Source organism: Zophobas morio, unplaced genomic scaffold (assembly GCF_036711695.1).
Source record: "Zophobas morio isolate AGI-343-1 ecotype UQ-CSIRO unplaced genomic scaffold, CSIRO_AGI_Zmor_V1 ptg000043l, whole genome shotgun sequence".
Classification (NCBI taxonomy): domain Eukaryota; kingdom Metazoa; phylum Arthropoda; class Insecta; order Coleoptera; family Tenebrionidae; genus Zophobas; species Zophobas morio.
The window spans coordinates 54,870-76,955 of NW_026972148.1; the positions used below are offsets into that span (position 1 = coordinate 54,870).

The window sequence follows — 22,086 nt, forward strand, 5'->3', positions numbered from 1 at the left end:
TTTATAAAAGTAATGATAAACCTTCGTTTATATAAATATGCTTAGCACAATGGTAGATGGAAGTAAAGGGCTGCTGGCCGGGTTTAGGAAGAACTGAAGTTAATAATATCACTTAAAAAAAACTGAATATAACGAAGCACGCGCTGTTACACGCGTTTAATTTTTTCTACTAATCAGACCACTCATTTTTATATGGTTTTTAGGATACGAAAGAGCACGTTATGGCCAACTTTGCCGTATAAAAATTTTTTTATTTATAATTTATTTATGCTATTATTTATACTTTTATATTATTGTTATTGGCTGTTTTATTTAATACATTAATTAATTTAATATTTAAGTCTATTACTTTTATAAAATATATTTTTCTATATAAAAGAAAAGCGCCTGAAAGTGTAATAACGTTATAAAAAATGCCTTGAAATCGTGTTTTTACAACATCAGCGGGAGTGGAAAATGCAGAAGCAAAAGTACCAGCAATGCATCCTAAATAATAATAATAATAATAAATAATAATAATAATAATAATAATAATAATAATAATAATAATAATAATAATAATAATAATAATAATAATAATAATAATAATAATAATAATAATAATAATAATAATATTTTTACCAGAAAGAAGAACTTTAAAAGGGGAACATTGTCCACTCTTGTTGGAGAAATTTTCTTTAAACAATCCGAATAAAGGAAAGTACATAATTGAAAATGGAACATCTCTATAAATAATAATAATAATAATAATAATAATAATAATAATAATAATAATAATAATAATAATAATAATAATAATAATAATAATAATAATAATAATAATAATAATAATTAGTATTAATGATAATAAACCTTAACAAAGTCACCGCTGTGCCTTTATACAACCCTTTAAGACCCATTTTCTTAACCAACTCAAATGCTAATAATAATAATATAAATACTAAAAAGTAAATGTATACATAAAAATTAAAAGTATAACGGCCGACCAAAAAAAAGTAATTTGCAAATTTCAAATATATTTATTGTCTAAAAAGACAGAAAACGGTCATATTATATAAATATTGCTGCTGTTTACTCTTTATAAGCAGAGTAAACGCAGGATAACAAACCTTTCGGAGCCAATAAGATGATCAAATGGGGGTCAAATAACGAATCAAAACGTTATAAAAGTAGAAGTGAGCACCAGTAATAGATTTCCGCTCGGCCCCGGCCAGTTGCATTTGGATCTTAACAATTTCCATTGGATTTGTGGCTACAACCTTCAAAAAAATAATAGTAATTTACAGAAAATATAATAAAAGCGAATCAAAAAAAATTAACTTGAAAAAATCCTGCTGATGCTCCAGCAATTATAGCATGAACAAGTTTAACGGAGCCGTCTGGTTGCTAATGCATAGTAGTAATAATATTGATAATAATAAGAATTGTACATTAACTTATCAATACCTCAAACTTTTGTCGAAAAAAGTCATTCACAGCTAGTTTTATTGCCTTCTCAGGGGTAATACCAACAAGGTTGGGAAAAAGTCCTTTAATAATAAAAATTTTAATTAAAATATATACAAAGTATAAAGAAACAAAAAAAATATAAACTTTTTAAAATTAAAATTATTGGGGATGCAGTTGGTTACACGTTTTAAATGTTAAAAATTATGATTATTATAGCTATAATTATATAAAGTGAGTGAGTGTCAAAAAGAATCTACCTTTGTACAACCCTTTAAAGCCTTCTCTTGAAATTATTTTGTTGATGCAATCCCCACTGATTTATGAAAATAGAAAAACTTATTAAGGATTTGTAAAACTAATTAAAAGCTTAAATTATAAAACTTTAAAATGCTTTATAAAAACTAAAAAGAGCGCACATTCCAGTATAAACTTTCACCTTCCCTTGATTCTGTAATCTGTTTTTTTAAAAAAATTTAAAAAAAATTTAAAAAAAAGTAATAATAATTGGTAGTAATACCTCGTTTTTACAAGGTCCAAAGGAAATACTAAAGTTACTCCCACAATACCTGAAATAGCACCACCACAAAGTTTTTGTAAGAAACTAAAAATAAAAAAGTAGAAAACAGAAGAAGTAAAAGGTTGGATATTAAAATTATGAAAGTTATAAGGCGGATTTACCTAGTCCTTTTTCCCTAATTGAATGAACATTAGAATAATTAAACTTTTAGTAAAAACTAAAAAACTTAAAGTAAAATACTAAATCTAATAAAAAATAAAGTAAAAGTAAACTATACTTTGTTAGTTGTATCACTCATAGCCGAAAAAAATAACTTATGAAGCTAAAATTCTTTTCGATAAAGATGAACTATGAACTATTCACGTGCTGCATCGGTAGGAAGTTTACTACTTATCTAGGTGAGCATATTTCTATTCACGATATTGACACATTAAATTTGTAGCTAGCTAATATGTACTAAAATATTTGAAAAAAATATATAATGACTTTATTTAGCTGTTTTTCTTTTTCTTTTTAGACATTCGGAGTATCACGCAAGGTATTTGTAGGAGATTATGTTTAAAGCGACCTATTGTTGCGTGAGATGATTATATTGATTACCTATTCTTATAGTAATAAATATTTGTAACTGAATCTTAAATGAATTTTTTTTAACTTTAATGCAAGGTTAGTTTGCTTCCTCCATTTTATTTTCAACAGCAAAATTCATTTGCTAAAACTACTTTTGTGCCGTGGTTAATAACTAAAAAACTTATAAGGTAGATATGTGTTAGTTTAAATTATAGATTAACTTTTGCGTATTATATATTTTTTTGCTTCCCTTCACTTTTGTTATTGCAGCTTTTCCCGTACGCTTTTTTTTTTTTTAAATCTTTTTTTCTTATAATTTTTTTTACTTTTGTTTCTAAACTCCGATCATATATTTTTTTTTTTTAACTTTAAAATTTATTTTTTAATTAAACGTCTATATTTATAGAAATTAATAAAGTAATAGTAACAGATCGATGTTAACCATAACTACTAGGTAATTAGAGTACACCCTATTCTTATCAGTTTGTTATTTTTAAGAACATATGTGTCTATATTAGGTGAAGTTAGTTGGTTTATTCCAAAAGTATAGATTTTGCAGAGCTGCTAACTTTGAAAACTATTATTACATAGAAAAAAGAAATATATGTAAAATATTAGTAAGTTGGAGGACTAATGAAACAAGAACTAATCGCCGAAATAGAGTCCTATTTGAAGGCAAAGAGAATTCGTTCCATAAAAAAGGTGTAGAATTGCTAGAAAAGCGTTGGACTGATGGTCTCGCTTATGAAGGATACTATGGTGAATTAGTTATATATATTTATATAGTTAGTCCTGAGACTTTTTAAGCGACATGTTAACAAGCCTACATCTCTAAAAACCATTAGACTTATCGGAGGGCCGGAAAATTTACTTTCAGTTTGGAAAACAGTGTCTTGTGCTTTCTACGTATTCGAGGTAAAGGGAAATTTAAAACCAAAAGTGATCACATAGAATTTCTAGTATGAGAGGTGCAGACATTTATATAAAGTGCTAGTAAGGTGACTTCGCGAGTGCTTTTTTCCAAATATCGAATGTAATCTTTCATATATTTATTAGAAATTGAAGACTGCCACAAAAGTTTGACTTTAAATGTCATAAAAATTTTATTATATAGCAAGATGACTCATAATAGTATATTTAAACGAGCTGAGAAGCTCCAAACTAATGAAAGAGGACTTTTTTTTTTATACTATAGTTTATTCTTTGCTCTTATTTGGTATAATTTCCTTTGTATGACTTCCCAAAGGTATATTCGCAAACTGTAAACATCAAGACCTTTAAGAGAACCTGCTTTCTACTTTACCTCTTATTTTAAAAGGGGAATAAAGTTTGAGCGGTGAAGGTATGCTACGCATATTGACTCTAGTTTTTCAGTAATAATTAAATAAGTCTAACCTATTAAGAGTTTAATTAAATTGTTAGTACGGAAAGCAGCATTACAACCTTTTTGCAATCGAAAGACCCGTTGCTTATTTATCGAGAATTCCTTTTATCGTTAAAAATTCATAAATTTATTTCGAATCAGTTAAAAAGATTCTGCATTTCTTTTTTGCAGATTTTTTTTTTTACCTTAGTTTTCAAGTTTAGGGTCTAAAAAACGAGTTAAAAATAGTTATTAAGTTATTTAACGTTTATGCAGTTTCACATATTAAATGTGTTAAGCCCAAACTGAAAGTTATAAAAGCCTTTTTCCTGCTAATTATTTAAAAGACAATTTAAACTGGGCTGAATTAAATTGTTTGCTTTCACGCTCTCAATTGTACGTGATATCCCGTGCGTCACAGTTTTAGATTTCTCTTACGAAGTTTTCATTATCCTTATTTATATAATAAAATTGATTTTAAAATAAACTACTTTCAACAGTAACTTAAACGAATATATCTTTTGAAATAAATAATAAGGCTAAGGCGAGCTTCTTTATTTCAATAAAAATTATTGAAGAAAACTGACACCGAAACTTGGGCTCTTGCAAAGATTTAGTTTATATATTTTAAAAAGATAATAGTTACTTTTGTTTATTGTTATTCTAAAAACTCGGACGTACCGCGGTTGGCAATAATTTTGTAAATATACTAGTTGTATAAAATTCAGCTTAGAAGCCTCTAAGTATAATTAGTTTAAAATAAAAAAAACAGCATCACTATTAATATATTAATATATATCAATAACAGAAAAAAGAGTAACCAAAAATTCTTGCTTTAGATAATAATAAAGTTAAAGGAATTTAGGGGACTAAAGACTTTAAGTAGTAAAATTTCATGTAATTTTTTTTTATATATTTTGCTAAACGCGCACTATATGTATCTACTGTGAGTCAGTGAACAATTTTAACAGCTCCTTCTAATACCGCTAAAGGGTATATACTTCCTTGGCTAGAGGAAGGGGAGCGACATTGAAGTACGAGAGTTTTAGCAACTGACTTTTATGTAGTGTAAATTAAAGCTGAGCCTAAGTTGAAGCGTCTTTTCTTCATGCAATATAAGAATTATTATTCTGCTTCTAAGTTAAAACTTTTATTTTTCAATTCGAAAACTGTAAGTTTATTGAATAATATTTTTAACCCTTTCATATTAATTAAAAAAATTTCTTTTTCAGAATTTTTTTAGGCTAATTTATTATAGCACTTCCACAAGTTTCATAGACAGCTCTCGTCTTAAAACTCTTCAAGCTTGGAAAGAAAAAATCAGTTCTACTTTTATTACGCTATATTTTTTTTTATAACTATTTTTATGATAATAGTTAATAATTTTAAGGATATATCCCCTCCGTATAATATTCTATTTTTCGGCACTGACGCGTATGCATCCGCTTGTTTAAAATACCTAATAAATGATTTAAAAGGAAAGAAAAGGATTGTTAGCAATATTGACGTCGTTTGGTCGGGCTTTAATATATTTATTAACAATTATATCTTTACTATATTTAATTTTTTAACCTAGTAGCCTTACTGATAATCCTCATTTAAAAAAAAATACTGAAGGCAGACAGCCCGTAAAAGAACTTGCACTGTTCGTAAATCAATTTTTTTGAATAACTTAATATTTTCTATTTAAAAAAAACACCAGAGAAGAAAATCTTAAAGTTTTTGAAGTACCCAAAGATGGTTTTAAGCAGTGCATGTCTAATTCATCTGATTACGGCGATTCTCACTTTAAGGATTCTTACACTCAAACCTATACTGATAAAAATTCCAACCATACAATTAAACAAGAAGAAAATTTAATAAATTTTAGTTTAAGGAATCAATCAGACGAATGCGTAAAAAAAAATAAGAATTGTTATAATATTATTGATTTATACAGCAAATTTCGGGATTCTTTAAATTCTTCATCTTACCACTATTCTTATGATCTTATTATTGTTGTTTCTTTTGGTCATTACATTCCCGCTGGTATTATTGATTCCGCTCGGTTAGCGTTAAACGTACATCCTTCGGTCTTACCTCAATATCGAGGATCTTCCCCCATCTATTATTCTATATTAAAGTACAACTTATACTTTCTTTAACCTAATATTTATATTTTAAAACTAATTAGAACTCTATTTTTTTTATTCTTTTTTAAAATTAAACTTTTTATCGATTCAAACTTTACTTACTATGTAAAGTATTATAAGCTTATGAAAAGTTTCCTTTTGATAATTATTTGTTTATAAAATAAAACTTGGCTTATATAAATCTAAATTTTATAATTTACAGGCTTAATAATTTAAAAGCGGTTTTTTATTTATATTATTTTTTTTAATAAAACTTTATTTATATTCTGGAATTTATAAACTTAATCAGTTTTTCCTTTTTTTTAACTATTTTGTATTGAGATAAAACTTTACCTTTAATCCTATTTTATAAGTTACAGCGCGAAAAACTATTTAAAATCTACGTATTAATTCTTCCTTAAAAGTAAAACGTTATTACAATATTTTATCTTTATATACTTACAGTATTATTAATTTAAATTTTCCTATTTTTAATTTTTAATTTTAAGGTGAATCTTTACTTTCTTCTGCCGTAAATTTATTAATATTTCTTATTTTTCATTATTTAATTATAAAATTAAACTTATATTAATCTACTTATAATTTAAAGTCTTACGTAATCTTTTTAGAAATTTACTGTTTAATTAAGTGAAACTTTATTTGTAAACTTAATTTCTCTTTTTTAATAATTATATTTTAAGGGAAAACTATACTTTTACTGGTATAATTTTTATATAAATTTTATGGCAGCTTTAACTATTATATCGTATCTTATCTTCATTCGTCTAATTTAAAGTATAACTTAGTTTTTTCTTAATTCTAATCGGGAAGGTTTAACTTTATAAGATATACACACTTTTAAATTACTATATAATATTTTTTATATTTCTTTGGAAAAAATTTGTTCTTAATTAAAATACTATAAACTTTATTGTCAAAACTCAAGATTCTAATATTTTTTGCTATATGATTTTTTATTCTAAATTAAAGAAGTTAGTTTTAGTTAATACAAAATACATTTTCTTAATCTTAAATTATATTGCAATATTTTTATGTATGATTTTTCTATTCTATTAAAATAACTAAACTTTTAAAAAAAATACTATAACTTGCTTTTATTTTAACTTTTGATATTGAAATACTTTTATTTATATAATTTTTTAATAATAAAAAATTTAACTTTTAATTTATATACTACAAATTTTTTTATATTAAATTTCGATATCATAATATACTTATGGATAAAATCTCTATTTTTTTAATGAAAATTCAACTTTTTATCAATATCCTATAAAATTTTTTTCATCTTAAATTTTAATACTGTAATATTGATAGGAATTGAGCTTTACTTTTTGTTTAAAACTATAATAGCGGAGACAAGCGTACTGGAGTTAGTGTAGTGGAGTTATCTAAAGGGAAGATGGACACCGGAAAAATTTTGTTGCAGGAAAAAGTTTTAAGTAAAAATTTCATTTCAATGATTTTTAAAATTCATAAATCTGATTTTTCTTATTTACAAAATTTATTATAATTTCTATTTTTTATTAATGTTAAATTATTATTTAAATTAAGCAAACTTTAATTTTGAAGTTTTTTTTTGGTTAATTACATTTCAAAATAGGTATCGCTCTTTAATTTATATTACTTGCAGTAGATTTTAATTTTTCTAAATTTATTAAATATTTTTTCAACTTAACTTATTATTACTTTTTTTAAACGTCAATTCTTTTGAGTCAGATTTTATAATAAATTTAGTTTTTTATTTTAATTTTTTTGGGCACCTTCCTATTAGTTATTTTTTTCAATAAACTAACTTTTTGCCTTTTCATTTCATTTGTATAAAGCAGTAATAAACTTTCATCCTATAAATTAACTTTCATCATGAAGTATCCTTTTATTTTTATTATTTTCTAAAAGTTGCGGGTACTGAAAATTATCAACAACTGCACGACAAACTCGCTACACTTGGAAGTTTAGGTTTATTAATAATATTTGCAAGTCGAAATTAATTTAATTTTCTTTTGATGTTATTTATAGTAGTTTCTAGTCAACTTTTTTTTTTCGTTACTAATTTTTTTATAGAACCTGAATTTTATTTTTTACTGCTTTAATAAAACAGTTCTTGGCCGCGTGCTTCGCAACGTTAAGGATCACGTACTGAACGCAGAAGTTATTATTTTTTCTTAAAATTGTTATACAAAATTGTTCGAAAATTAAAATTTTTTAGACTACTTTCATGTTAAAAAAATTAGGAGCAAACAGACGATAATAACATTGTCTACGCTAGAAAGATTACTAAATCGGATGCTAAAGTTAATTGGATTATTGATTCTTGTGCCATCATCGACAGAAAGTACAGAGCTTTGACGCACAAAGTAGATTTCTATTTTACTTTTTTAGTTTTATTGTTTATTATATATAAAAGTAAATCTTTCAAAAGTTTACATATATAATTGAATGTACTTTTTAAATTTTTTTTTAGTAATAATAGATTTAAATATAAAGTCTTTTCTATTTATATAAAAAATAAAATAGATTTAATTTTCTTGAAAAGTTGATCTGCTGTTTTTAATTATTTAATGTCCCAACGAAATTTTTTTTTTGTTATACTTTAAAAATACATCTGAATTTCTCAATTTTCTTTATTAATTAAATAATTTAATTAATTACCTTTAAAATAGATTTTTTTCTGTCTATTATCTTACTAAAATCATTAAATTTTAATTTTATATAAAAGTTTTTACTTTATAATTTTTTATTATTTTAATTTATTTTTATCATTGTTTTTTTATAAAATAGATCCGCCTTCATACTGAATTTAATGGGGAAAATATAAAATTAGTAGAGATGGGCGCTCCTTTGCAACACGTTAATACTGTACTTGATTTTATATTATAATTTTATTATAATGTGAAGGCAAATAGTAAAGTAATGTTAACTTATAATAGTATTTATCGTTTTGCTTTCGTTAGTAAAGAATTTCTCTTAATTTTAATCCAAATTTTTAATTTTACTTTTTTTTATAAAAAATTTAATTGAGATATGAAATTTTTATTACTATTAAACGTTGATATTTTTAATTTTAGTTATAAATTAAGAAGTAATTATAGTAATAATAGAGCTCTAAAGTTGTTCCTGGCCAAGTTGTTTACTATCATAAAATGATTTGTGTGCGCTGTAAGGATGGATGGGTTCCTTTCAAGTACATCATCATTCCGGATGGCCGCCCGCCGATGAGCTCAAGACAGTTCTATTTGGCTTACTTGAAGCGCAATCCGTTTATAATAATTATTATATATAATTTTGAAATTAAATTCGTTTTGATTTATTTATAATATATTTTAGATTATAACGTTATTTTTTTTATAATATTTTATTGTAAAAGTATTATTATTTAGGTCTGCTGTGGTTTTCAAGTAATTCATTTTCTTTTATCATAAATAATTTGATGAATGCAGTTTTTGAAACAAAATTTGCATTAATTTTTAAAACTTGTTGGATGATCAGTTTCACTTCAATAAAAAATTTCTATACTGTAAATTTTATTATCATTTCTAGGATTTTTATTCTACTTTTTAAGTTTATAAAGTAAATAGTAATCTATTTTCTTTTATTTCACTAAAAAGGAAAGTTGTGGTAACTAATTTTCCCAAGCTCTTTAAAATTGATTTACTTTAATTACTACTTTATTATAAAAAAGTAATTTTGCTATATTTTCTCATTTATTTTTTGGGCTTTTTAGAAAATATAAAGTAATAAAAGTGAATATCTTTTAATCATTCATTACTGTTTTTAATTATAAATTTGCTTTTACTAAATTACCAAATCTGTTTAATAAGCTTCAAGTATTGCTACTTTTCTATTCGATTTTCTATAATGAATTTTCCTGACAAATTTATTTTTTTTAAGCTTTTTAAAGGTGTTAAAAGTAATATAAATTAATCTTTAAATTTATTCCTTTTATAATTTAATTTGTTGCCACTTATTTACTTTAGGACTTATTTTTTAAGCTTTTTAAAATATATAATACTTATACTTATAAAAATGTTTTATTAATATAATTTTTCTTTATTTTACTTTTCAAAAATTAAACTTGTTATATTTATTTTACTTAGAAAAATTTATAGTAATAAAAATCATTATAATTATTATTACAATATTTGAAGTAAATTTTCCCCACTAATTTGGTTTTTTTATAAGAACCTTCGCATTAATGCTATTCAAGATAAAAGTGCGGTTCGCCATTTAGCTTTCTTAGTGATTTTCTTAATTGTTACAAATTTAATTGTTTTTTAATATACAACATTTAAACTAGAAAGAAAAGGAATTTTAGATTTTTTTAATTTTTATTTTATACTTTTTACTTTATTAGTTTATAGATTCATACTAATTAGAGGATGAATTATTTATAAATGTAAATTTATCAAGGAAAACTAGTAGAATTGCTTTTTTTTTCTTGGTATTGACTGCATAACTTTGTCTATTGCTCTTTTTATTTAAAATTTTAAAAAATATGAAAAATTAATTTATTAAACTAATTTTTTTTAAGCATTTTTTTGCTTGTTTTTTAATATACTTAAAAAGGCCTACTTACAATATAATTTGGTTATTCGTGTAGTGTAATTTTGCTTAAAGTTTATTAAAAACTCCTTAACTGGAATCATCAAAAAAAAAATTCTCTACCTTTTCTCAAAGAACTATTAATTCCACCAGTATTGAAACCAATTATATAATCAAGACTTAATTTTATTATAATTTCACCCCTCGGAACTTCTAATATTTTATTGTATAGGTAGAAAAAAAAAACGAAACGAGTTAAAATATATTGTTTATAAAAATAGTTATAGTTTTTTAGCACTTTATAAACCAATAGCAGCAAATGGTTTTTCTCTCCTTAACAGTTTCTGCTTAATTTAGAATGTATTGTGATTATTTACAAAACCTTACTTAAATAAATGAGTGCTTTCGTTATTAACTTAGAAAGGTAAATAAATAGGAGTGAAGTTCTCTTTTTAATATACAATTTGGTCTTCTTTTTAACTGAACTTACTAAGCTAAGAATAACTCAAGATGAAGAAACGCTTAAACTTTTAAATAACTACTAGATAAAGTCTTCAAATTTAAATGCAAAACTTTACCTGTTATTGATTTTGTAGCCTTAATTTTTTTTTAGGGAATAAGTAATTATATATTGTAGTCCAGTAATATATCTAAAAGACTGATAATTTATTTCAAAATTTTTATAAATTTACAAACTACAAAACTTATAGATCCGAAGAATAATAGATGTGCAACCTATCCTTATTTCATGTGGTGTGTTGTGAAGTTTCTTTGAATTGGAGATTATTATATTTTTTATTTAAATTTTAATTATTTATACACTGAATGCCTTCAGCTTGTCATACTCTGGAGATCTTTGTCAGACAGTTAGGAGCGATCTAATCGAGGAGCACAACTCTACCTATTTATAGACCTAGCTTCTTTCAAATATAAAACATATGGATTTACTGTTTTGTACAGAATAATTCCGTTATAGAAATAACATATGTTATATGCCTACTGAACTTCTGTCCTTCTGCTTAATTTATGAAAAAAGAGCTGAATAGTTTAAGTTTACAATAGACCAAGTATTATTAAACTTCATTTTTTACTTAAAATTTTTTATAATAAAAAAGATTTTAAAACTCTGAACTACAATTCTAGAAGATAAAAAGTCCTTGTGTTTCGCAAAGTTGAACAGGCTTCAATTTGTTATGGCAAAAATTTAGGACGTACTTTAGAAGATCTAAGTCATGTTAGTAATATTAAAATTTCAAAACTGTGATTTTATGCAAAAGACTTTGAGTTTTCTAGACTGATAAAGGTCTCAAATAAGCAAGGGCACATTTTAAAAAAATCTAATAGCGCTGTACTATCACTGTAGTACGTTGCAAAATAAACAAGCTCACAACAAAGATATCTATTAAACTAACTAACTTCACTTGACGTACAATAAATAATAGAATAAACGATATGGATGTGAAAAAAAAATTATTATCACCATCATATAAGTACAGTCAAAAGCGCTATAAATTCTTGTAACGTTGAATTTATTACCCGCTACTTAAGATTAAAATCGTCGACCTAAAATAAGATAAAAGCTTTTACTATTAAGTGATTTTAAAAAAGCTTCTGCAGAATAAAAAAATTTACATACCCCCCAGCGTTTACAGTTTAGTAAATTTTATTTTAATTTAAACAATTTTTAAAACTTCGCTACGCTAAAAACTCTTAGTTAAGGTATATTTTAAATCTTTATTTTTGAAAAATTAAAATTATTCTGATAGTAAAATTAAAGCGGACAGCATAGTTGTTATGCTGGAAACTCTTAGCTAGGATATATTAATAAGAACTTTATCATAGTATAAAAATATATTACATTAATTATAATTTTTCTTTTAAGCTTGTTCAGTTTCTGGAAGAGCAGCGTAACGCTTAAAATTTTTAAAGGTTTTACAATAAATCTTTACTTCTAAAAAAAGAATACAATTACTTAATTTAAGTTTATTATAAATATATAACTTTTGTTCTAATAATTTAAAGAGCTCTTCAAAATTTCTATTAATGAAAAGTAAATTACACCATTCTAAACAATTTTATTTATATTAAAATTTTCTTTTAAACTTGTTCAATTCCTGAATTAGCTTCTTTATGCTTAAAACTCTTTTGACGATCTTCTCTCACGTCAAGCTCATGTTCTTGTTGCGATTGAAAGCACGAAAATAGGCAGCAGTAAAAGCAATCAATGAGGCAGTCAACCTTAAAATTATGGTTAAATTTTATTAAAAAAACTGGTAAGTTTACTAATTAATAAAGTTATATATATATATTTTATAATCCTTAGAGTTCTGAAATTCTCAACTAAAAAATAATAATTTATATACTTCTCTTGGAATCGGAAAGAAGATGCTTAGAATCATAACTACATAAGAAAGAATGAAGGCCAGTATCAATAAAAAATCTTCAAATTTCGTGTTCTGTTTTTAAAGATAAATATGATAATTTAAAAATTTTAAAAAGTTAATTAAACAATTTAAAAAACTCAAACACTAAGAAAAAAAATTTATTTGCATAACGTTTTAAAAGCAAGCCGGACTTGTGCAAGTACCCTTATATGGAACTTTCTCTGCAGCATTATCCTACTGGCTCCAACAGAGCAATAAAAACAGCACAATATTTCCGTGCACAAGCAACATTCTGGTGCTTTTTTCACCAAACCATCTATAATTTTTTTAAAAAAAATTTGAATCAAAAAAATTTGCAGTTTTAAAATTTATATAAACCAGTCCAAGAAATGCAGGGTGCACAAATTTCGCCTCCACAGCAGGTGTATCGCTCAAGGTCGCCTCCTTTTTATAAAAAGTTTTTGTAGTCAGCGTGGTACTTAAATTAATCCATAAAAAAGTTACCAAGTATTCTTTTTCTTTGATAAAACTGGGCACATGGAGGACAAAAAAAAGCCCAAAAGAAGTTTTTCGGAGTTTTGTAACAAGTCTCACATATATTAATGTCCCAGGTTTCTGGAGCTTCCTTGAATTCTAAAAATTAACGAAATTGTCAGTGGCTTAAATTAAACGCTATTAAATTTTAATCTTCTTCAAAATGGGCTCAGCAAGAAAATATATAAAAACAGAATTAAAGACAACAAGTTTTATTTTAACCGTTTAAAAAAGGAATGAATTTGATAAAAATAAATGTAATATATGTTTTTAGTCAATATTATACTCTTAAAAACAAATAATAACTTTTTAATACGTTCTTTCACGGAAAATGGCATTTTTCAAAATTCTTAGCAGATAATGAGGAGAAGGCTTGATAAGCTTTTTATTTGTTAATAGAAGTTATCTTGCGAGGCTTGGACCAAGTATGATTACCTAACAGGTTGCAGTTATCGTTAAGTAAATGCAATTATAGGTTTTTGTAAATATCACGCTGGACTAAAATATAAAACCTTGTAATAGCCATAAAAGTAAACTTGCGGTCAATTTTAAAAAAGACAACCTAACAAGGAAAATAAAGGTTTGCTAAAACAAACACACTTCATTGCTCAGTTTTCTTACCGTATTTGTACAAAGGAAAACATTAATTTAATTTTTACCAAATTAATTATTAGAATATTTTCCTTTTGATTTGTATTCAAATAAAAAAGGAAATAAAGTTATTGTACGTGTTTGTGTAGAAGTGCAAGACGCAGGCGCGTCTTGAGGGATTTACGCATATCTCGTGGTAATTATACCCAAAAGCGGTTATTATAAAAATCAAATGACAAATTTTAATGCTTTTCAAAATTAGTGTATAAATGCTTATAACCGCACCTTCTACCCCACTTTGTTAAACGGGTGTAGGTTAAGCGATTTAATACACTTGTTTCTGCTTCTTTCTACTTCCACCTCACTGATGGAGGCTCTACAGTTATTATATACTGTACTACCCACAGATGGCATAAATTATTTTTAAAAATAATTTTTCCCCTTTTGCTTTTTTATTAAAGCCTATTGGTTTATTAACGGATTATTTATCTTTCAAAAATTCGGTAGTTGAGGGTGTTGCTTGGTTCTTTAATTTTGTAATATTGGTGGTTTTGGTTGTCCTTCGCTTATGTCTGTTAATCTGTAACATTTCTTGTCCTCTTTTGTAATATAAATTTAAGTAATTTTGTCTATTTTTTCGTTTATGGTAGTCATGGTTCTATTAACTCTTTGATGTAGTGTTATTTGATTAGTAATTTATTGTGTAGTTATCATGTTTTGTTTTGTTGTTAGTTGTTTCTTGTTACAACCTTAAAGTTTTAACTGGTTACTATTTTTACCGCTTGTCGTCTAGGTTCATTTTGCAAGAATAGGCTTATGGAGATTTACTCTAAACAACAGACTTGGTCTCTGAAACAATCTGCGGTAAGTTTGAATACCGTGTTTTAACGGATAGACTGCAACCAAAAAACATGGTAAATTGTTTATTAAGTTACCAGTGGACGTAAAACAAATCTATTTTAAGTCCTAAATTTTTGCTCTTTAAAAGATTAAAAACGTACACAAAATCTCTTTAGCCTTTCTGCTGTAAAATTTTAAAACAAGAATATTTTTTATAGTAGAACTAGGTGAAGTTAGATTTTGGAAAAAAAATAAAAACATAGACATTTTCCCCCTCCTTATTACACATAATTATAAATTTTTATAATGCTTTAACAGTTTTGTTTTAATATTAATATCTTTGAACTATCTCTTATTTGAAGTGTTTGAAAAAACGATCCCTATTCTTAAAGGCCAGTAACCTATATTATTCTTAGTTTTTTTATCTTTATATTCAATTTTATAAAAGTTTTTGCCTAATTTGATATAGATTCACGTGCTATAGACTAAACTAAATTCTTCTGCAATACAAACGTGACTTATATTTATCTTTACAAATATTACTTTCTTTAGCCCTGTTAATAATTTATGTTAACATGATTTACAAATAATTTTTAATGTTACCGTCCCGTATCGAAGGATGGGGTAAAAATACATTCACCCAGCCAAACCTAAAAGATATTGAGTATTTTTTTTTTAGTATTTTTTTTAAAAAAAATTAAGGCATAGTTATGTTTGATAGCATATGCGCGAACTATTTTGATATTGTAGATTTTTTTTCGTCTCAAGGTGCAGTTTACAGGCAAACTTAAGCACTTACAAAAAGAATATAATTCGGGAATAGAAAAGAAAACAGTACTTATAATTGCTTCTTGGACTCGTAGATCGCGCAAAGCTGGCTTGGGCATTTTTTTTTAAAGCATGTTAGACGCAGTTACAGTTTTAATTGCGTCAAAAATAAATGAATGGTTTTTGCCCGTTATGTGGTTATAATTAAATATTTGTTAAACACTTTATTATTTAATATTTTATAGATAAACGTCTATCTAAGTCCACAGTAGTAATAACAAGACGTTTAACAAGGCCACCCCTTTTTATCAATTTTTTATTAAAAGATTAAGTAAATATTAATTAAAATTTTTTAAAAAATAGAAGGGCAATAGGTGACAATATCAAAAAATTGAACAGTGGGAGAATGAGAAGGTAAAATTTTTCGCCAAATTGATTTATTTTCCATCCATGAAGATTACAATTTACCTTTGTAGTTACTTTCTCTAATTTCTCAGGTTAAAGTTTTTTAATTGTTAGAATTTTATAGGTATTATTTAGTTTAAGACACCAAGTAAAAGTATGTTATCAGCACTGTTGCTGTTATAGTTATGATTTAACATATTACATCTACAGTCAAGATAGTATAAAATTGCATATTTTTTTGAAAAATTGTATAACAAATTTTGTTCCCTATAATAATTTTGAATTACATCTTTGATATTGGAGAAATTTTAATTACTCTACATTGTATTAGTTAAACATTTTTTCTGATGGCAAAGTTAAAATCTTATTCGTTTTTATTTGGATTTTTTTAATTTTTCCTCTCTGTTAGCAACCATTTTTAGGAACACCCTTTCTGATATGTGCACCGTTTTCAATTTTAAATCGTTAAACAAATTTTTAAAGACAGTTAATTTTTTGTGTCTTTTGTTATTATATGTATTTACTAGACCTTATGCGTTGTCGTGTCTACAAAGTGGGTCATAAGTAAAACTGATTTCTGTACGATAAAAACTTTAAATAAGGTTTATTAAAGCTACACCGCCCGTTCTACAATTTAACTTGTATTGAGCTGCGCGATTTTATGCTTTTTTCAAGCAGACCTTTTTTCCATGAAACTTGCATCAAATGCCTGCGATAAAAACTTGCATTTAGTTTTACAAATTCTACACTTCTTAATGTACCACTCAACTTGGAATGAGCTACGTGACTTTAATTTTTTTTAAGTCGACATCTTTTGCACAAAACGTGCAGAAATTATTCCTACTGTAAATATAGAACGGGAGAAACTACAGTCATTATATTAAATTACTAAAGAATATATTTTATCTTTATTTTTCGGTGTTCGTAGTTACGCCGCCTCAAATCTTCTAATTCTTTAGAAACTTATAACTGTGTTAATTTACTTCCAAAATAGGCTTACTACGTTATTATTCAAGTCTTTTTTATCAGTACAATGCTTATAAATTTTTATGGCAAGTCGTGTATTATTTTTAAAAAGGCCATTAAGTTTCAAAAAGTCACTATACTTGAGATTTACGGCAGTGCTAACCTTGAATTCTTTATAAACTACATTGTTATTGGTAAAGCATAAAATAATTTATACAGCTATTTTTCGTGGCTCCTAATTAACTTTGAAAGTGGTATTTCAGAAAAGCTTTTCACCTCGTCTTCAAGATTGATTTATCATCCGTGTTTTACTAAAGTTGCCTTCGTTAAAACAATTAATATATTTTAATCTTGCTTGTCGGAGTGTTATTATTTTAAAATGAATTACAAAGCAAAGCAAACTCATCAGATTTTATTACTGGCTTCAAAATAAGTTTAAGGTTAGATTGAGTGAAATTTAGACACTTAGCACAAGTACACCAATAAAATAATTGATTTTATATGCATTAATAAGCCGTTCCGAACTTTGTGCGGTATTTATAATAGTCCTTTTATATTTTTGTATCCAAAGGACTGTGAAAATAGTTTTATACGTTAACCCAAATTCAACAAAACGTACAACTTTTTCTTTGATTATGATTGGGATTAAGACAAAGAACTTTTAACCTTGAAAGTGCAAATGCATACAAAAATTCTTTGTATCAAAGTAAAAACCACTTTTTTTAGAAGTTAACAGTCTGACAAACTTTTAATATACTATGATTTTATCTAGCTAAAATCTTATCAGTAAAATAAACAGTTGCTTTATGCAAAATAAAAAATTACTTATCCACTCTTAAGCTTACTATACGGCATGTATAACAAGTAAAAAACATGTCTAGAAGCTTATATTCAAAAGAATGAAATTAACAATACCCATCTGGCAGAATTAACATTATAAACCGCCAGTATTACAATTTTTATAAAATTAATAAAAATAATAGTTAGCAATGTTCAATAATTGCTACACAGCTATATTACACTTCGACCCACACAGCGTTGAGGTTTTCCAAATAACAAAAATAAAAAGCGCTAAGAACCACAAGCAAAAACCTCGTTATTCTCGTAACCAGCGGAAAGTACGAAGAGCCTTTGTTTTTGGTAGAAAAACTCGGAGTTAAGCGAAGTTGTAGACGAATTATATGTTACTTACACCTCTTGAGCGCTTGCGCTGCCATCAAGTTTGCATTAGATTATTTTTATGGATAACAACACTCCAACGTAAAAGTTTCATAGAAAAGTTTGTTAATTTGCCTACAAACTTTTTTTTATTTTATGGTTGCAAGAAACTTGAAACATTTTGAGCTAAAAACTAAAAATATCGAGAATATTGAATCTTTGGTCGACTTTGATGCTCCACAGATAAAAAAAGTAATTTACAATAGTTATTCTTGCTTTGTTGTTTTTAAGCTTATTATTTAGGATGTGATAAAAATTATTTTACAATATCTGGAAGAAGAAGGTTATATACACTCAAAGACCGGTACTACTATTAATAAAAAAACATCGGATATTTTGTATATGTAGATTTTATAAAGTTTTATACGATGAAGCGGGTTTTAAGTCCACAGAACGAAAGCAGCAGAAGATTTTAATCAATAAAATGAAAAAGTCCATCTTGGGTATAGTTTTTTAGATTGTTTAAAATTGTATTGAAATTGACGTATTGATGGAGTTGGTGATTGGCCTGAAGTTGAGAAGCTTTTTCTCAATCAGGCATTTAAGAATAATAAACACTTTATGTATGCCGTTTATAAGCAACAATTCGTAGAACAGCTTGAACGCAACGAATTTCAAAAAGTATTAACTAAAAGAAATTTATAATTTAAGATTATAAATAAAACTTTATAATTCCTTTTTTTTAGGCTTTTAACCATTTAACTCGAAAAATAAAGCCTTTAGAAAGATGGGCTGCCCCAGGAGAATTTAAGGAACTTTGTTATGCGCTTACCGTAAATTCTTTTCAAGATTGCATGTTGTTTAAAAATTGGGAAGGAGTAGCCGCTTCAAGGTTTTAAGATATAAAATAAAATAAATGTACCTTTATAACATAAAAATAATTAAAACAACTTGTATTAAAGTTTATTTTAATAAAAAAAATTAAAATATCAAACTTAAACCAAACTTTATGTAAATGATAAGAAATAAATATTCTTGTAAATATAAAAATATTTTTAAATATAAATAATAAAAGTTTGTAAATACTAAATTATCATAAAAATTAATAATGGTTAATAATGCTCTTTTAACGAAAAGATTAAAATAAAACTAAAACTTTATATAAAAAATAATGAAATAAATATTTTTTTCAATATGAGACAATAATAAAATATGTATAAAATATAAATAATAAATTTTTATGAAAACAATTTTTTTTTAAGAATTAAAGATTAAACTGGTTTTTCTTATAAAAGGTTAATCAAAAATTCAACGAAAAATTTTATTTAAAAAACAATAAATCTTTCTTGTAAATATAATTAAATATAAAACTACTTATAAAAAAGAAGTAATATTAAAAGTCTATAAAAACAGTCATTTTATAAATTAATAACGTTTAAAATTGTTTTTCTAATAAAAAAGATTAATTTATAAAAACTTGTTTTCCAAAAAGATAAAAAATAAATATTTTTGTAAATATTTTATAATTTTAACAATTTTTTAATAAGTTAATAAAAAAAATAAATTATTAACTAACTTAAAAGCTATCAATATTGTTTTTTTTAAAAAAAGACTAATTTATATTAAGTCTTAAACAACTTTATTCCAAAAAATTATAAATAAGCATTATTGTAAATATTAAAATATATAAAAATATTTTTATAGTTGAAAAATAATAAAAGATTATAAAAATTAAATTATAAAAATTAATAACTATCCAAATGTTTTTCTAATTCAAAGATTAATTTATAAAAAATATGAATAAAAACTAAAAAAAAACTTTATCTAAGAAAATTATATATAAACATTTGAAAAAATAATCTGAAGTACAAAGGATTTTAAATATTAATAAGAGTTTATGAAAACTACAAACTTTTTTATAAATATTATAAAGATTAAAAAAGTTATATTAAAATATAAATCAAAAAGGAATACTTTTTTGGTTTTTATATATTTTTTTAAACAAGGAACTTATTTATGTTTGTTCGAATTTACTATTAAGTAATATTTAGTTGTTTCTTAATAAAATGTAATAAATAATATTTTTTGTAATTAATTTTATTTTTAATTATGAAGAATATTTACTTAAAACAAGAATTAAAAGTAAACAATAGTTGATCTTTTTTGTTTTTAACGTTTATTTTAATAAAATTTTTTATAAGAATTAAACGAAAATTTTTCATAAATATAAATATAATAAATTACTACTTTTTTTTTATTAAAAATTTAATTATAATAAAGTGAAATTTAGTATATTTTTGTATAAACTGTAGTTTAGAAATTTTATTATTCTTTTTAAAAATATTTAAAAAAAAAATTTTTGGTTGTCTTTATTTATTTGAAGTGTACTTATACATGTAATTTAATTATTATTTAGATTACTTTAAATAAAAATAATAGATTTGTTTTATTAAAGAAAAATATTATTAGTAAAGTTTATATAGTAAATTTTAGTTTAGTTGATTTAAAAAATAAATATCAAACTTTTTATTAATAAAAAACTAAAATTACTATAAAATAAAGTTTATTACTTTATTATTTTCGTCCTTTTTAAACCATTGATTAAAGTAACTAATTTATTTTAAATATGGTTGCTCTTCAATAAATAATAAATTAATTTTAATTTAATTTTTAATAAAAAATCATTAAGTTACTTTTATTAAATCAATTTTATGTTTTTCATTAATTGATTTTTACTATCAAGCGAATAACTAATTCTGTTTTAATTTCTTGATCTTTAATTTTATAAAAATTTAATTTGTTAAAAAAATATTAAATCAATGTAATTTTTTTTAAAAAAATAAATTATAGTAGTGACTTTAATAATTTATTATTTGCATCTCAACTTTTTAATTTTGGTTGAGTTTAAAAGAGTTATAAAATTTAATTTTTTTAATTGATAAATCATTGTACAGCGACATTTAATTTATTTTTTGTTTTTCATAAATTGTTTTTTACGATTTATAAAAGTAACTAAATCTGTTTTGGTTTAGTTGAAGTTATATTAATGAAATTTTATTTTTTTATAAATTATTAAATATTTTTATTCTTTTCAGAAAATAAAATATAGAATAATGTTATTTTTTATTGTGTTTTTTGTCTTTCATATTTTTTTTTAATATATAAAAAATCTACAATTAAACTTAAATTTTCTAGCTTTATGTTTTCAAATATCTATACAAATTTTAAAAATTTCTTGAAATGAATATTAATTAAAACAAAACTTATACAAATTATTTTATAAATTCATTTATTTTTTACGGTTCTTTAATCTTGTTTTTTTATTTAATAAAAATAAAATTTTAGTTTTTATTTAGTAATTAATAATAAAATAATTTTTTTTTAGAGAAAAACTTATTGAACATTTTCAAAATTTATTTCGACCCGAGTTCGATCCGGACGGTTTTTTAAATTTTTGTTTTATAATCTATAAAAATTCTTTAACGTCATTTTTTTTAATTTAATGACATTTTGCAGATTTATTTCTTTTTGTATAAATTATAAATTTTTGGATTAATTTTATGTAAATTTTGTTTAAATTCTTTTTTTTTATGTTTTTAAAAGTATTATTTATTTAGTGTTTGTGGATTAATTCTCTTTATTTAAAGTAAAAAGTCTTACTAATAAATTTAAATTTTGGGCAGATTTAATTCTTCCAGCTTCACGGTTAAAGTCTCTTATTCGTCATGCGTGCGCCTATCAAATAGAGTTTAGCCGCTATCAACCATTAGTAGATCCCAAAATTGATTCGTAATTATTTTTAATTGTTTTTTAAAAATTGGAAAAGAAAAATTTCGAGAACTTTTTTAATGGTACTTTATTTATATTAAA

General features: G+C 24.2%; 3 protein-coding genes and 2 long non-coding RNA genes across 8 annotated transcripts; 3 read left to right on the forward strand and 2 right to left on the reverse strand.

The window, feature by feature from the left end:
* Nucleotides 1-725: 725 nt before the first annotated feature.
* Nucleotides 726-2,264, reverse strand: LOC135141171 (mitochondrial substrate carrier family protein X-like). The gene is made up of 9 exons (XM_064072015.1): nt 2,244-2,264; nt 2,128-2,141; nt 1,967-2,050; nt 1,866-1,904; nt 1,707-1,762; nt 1,447-1,529; nt 1,321-1,386; nt 1,184-1,259; nt 726-919 (listed from the first exon to the last, which is right to left on the reverse strand). The coding sequence occupies exons 1-9, from the start codon at nt 2,262-2,264 to the stop codon at nt 726-728; spliced, it is 633 nt and encodes a 210-aa protein (XP_063928085.1).
* Nucleotides 2,265-5,142: 2,878 nt separating this feature from the next.
* Nucleotides 5,143-9,465, forward strand: LOC135141168 (methionyl-tRNA formyltransferase-like). Of its 3 annotated transcripts, none has more exons than XR_010282351.1 (11): nt 5,143-5,222; nt 5,290-5,414; nt 5,479-5,544; nt 5,602-6,021; nt 7,382-7,470; nt 7,928-7,987; nt 8,130-8,179; nt 8,263-8,385; nt 8,810-8,887; nt 9,121-9,287; nt 9,409-9,465. XR_010282351.1 is itself a non-coding variant. In XM_064072011.1 (11 exons), the coding sequence occupies exons 4-11, from the start codon at nt 5,654-5,656 to the stop codon at nt 9,428-9,430; spliced, it is 948 nt and encodes a 315-aa protein (XP_063928081.1). In that variant the 5' UTR covers nt 5,143-5,222; nt 5,290-5,414; nt 5,476-5,544; nt 5,602-5,653; the 3' UTR covers nt 9,431-9,465. The 3 variants fall into 3 exon arrangements, 2 of the variants coding, with proteins under 2 accessions (XP_063928081.1, XP_063928080.1); XM_064072011.1 differs by having other exon boundaries at nt 5,476-5,544; nt 9,130-9,287; XM_064072010.1 differs by having other exon boundaries at nt 9,130-9,287.
* Nucleotides 9,466-12,655: 3,190 nt separating this feature from the next.
* Nucleotides 12,656-13,937, reverse strand: LOC135141179 (uncharacterized). Its single transcript, XM_064072024.1, has 6 exons — nt 13,805-13,937; nt 13,459-13,587; nt 13,333-13,398; nt 13,158-13,270; nt 12,934-13,026; nt 12,656-12,808 (listed from the first exon to the last, which is right to left on the reverse strand). Exons 1-6 carry the CDS (start codon nt 13,824-13,826, stop codon nt 12,668-12,670), a joined length of 564 nt encoding a protein of 187 aa, XP_063928094.1. The 5' UTR covers nt 13,827-13,937; the 3' UTR covers nt 12,656-12,667.
* Nucleotides 13,938-14,393: 456 nt separating this feature from the next.
* Nucleotides 14,394-16,957, forward strand: LOC135141165 (uncharacterized). Of its 2 annotated transcripts, none has more exons than XR_010282349.1 (4): nt 14,394-14,473; nt 14,873-14,993; nt 16,051-16,101; nt 16,620-16,957. It is a non-coding gene; the product is annotated as an uncharacterized LOC135141165 (long non-coding RNA). The 2 variants fall into 2 exon arrangements; XR_010282350.1 differs by having other exon boundaries at nt 14,873-14,943.
* A 2,051-nt stretch (nt 16,958-19,008) lies between these two features.
* Nucleotides 19,009-21,999, forward strand: LOC135141177 (uncharacterized). Its single transcript, XR_010282354.1, has 3 exons — nt 19,009-19,108; nt 21,602-21,657; nt 21,900-21,999. It is a non-coding gene; the product is annotated as an uncharacterized LOC135141177 (long non-coding RNA).
* The last annotated feature ends 87 nt before the right edge of the window (nt 22,000-22,086 follow it).

Bases quoted from the DNA above. Each gene is read 5' to 3' on its own strand.
- LOC135141171 (XM_064072015.1), bottom strand. From the start codon at position 2,264: ATGAGTGATACAACTAACAAA. The intron at 1,387-1,446 runs GTATTGATAAGT...ACTATGCATTAG, and splicing joins TTTTTCGACAAAAGTTTGAG to CAACCAGACGGCTCCGTTAA. The intron at 920-1,183 runs GTGCTCACTTCT...TATTATTATTAG, and splicing joins CGAGCGGAAATCTATTACTG to CATTTGAGTTGGTTAAGAAA.
- LOC135141179 (XM_064072024.1), bottom strand. From the start codon at position 13,826: ATGCCATTTTCCGTGAAAGAAC. The intron at 13,399-13,458 runs GTAACTTTTTTA...TTTTATAAAAAG, and splicing joins TCAAAGAAAAAGAATACTTG to GAGGCGACCTTGAGCGATAC. The intron at 13,027-13,157 runs GTACTTGCACAA...CTTTAAAAACAG, and splicing joins AGAGAAAGTTCCATATAAGG to AACACGAAATTTGAAGATTT.
- LOC135141168 (XM_064072011.1), top strand. From the start codon at position 5,654: ATGTCTAATTCATCTGATTACGGCGATTCTCACTTTAAGGATTCTTAC. The intron at 6,022-7,381 runs GTACAACTTATA...AAACTATAATAG, and splicing joins ATCTATTATTCTATATTAAA to CGGAGACAAGCGTACTGGAG. The intron at 8,180-8,262 runs GTTATTATTTTT...TAAAAAAATTAG, and splicing joins ATCACGTACTGAACGCAGAA to GAGCAAACAGACGATAATAA.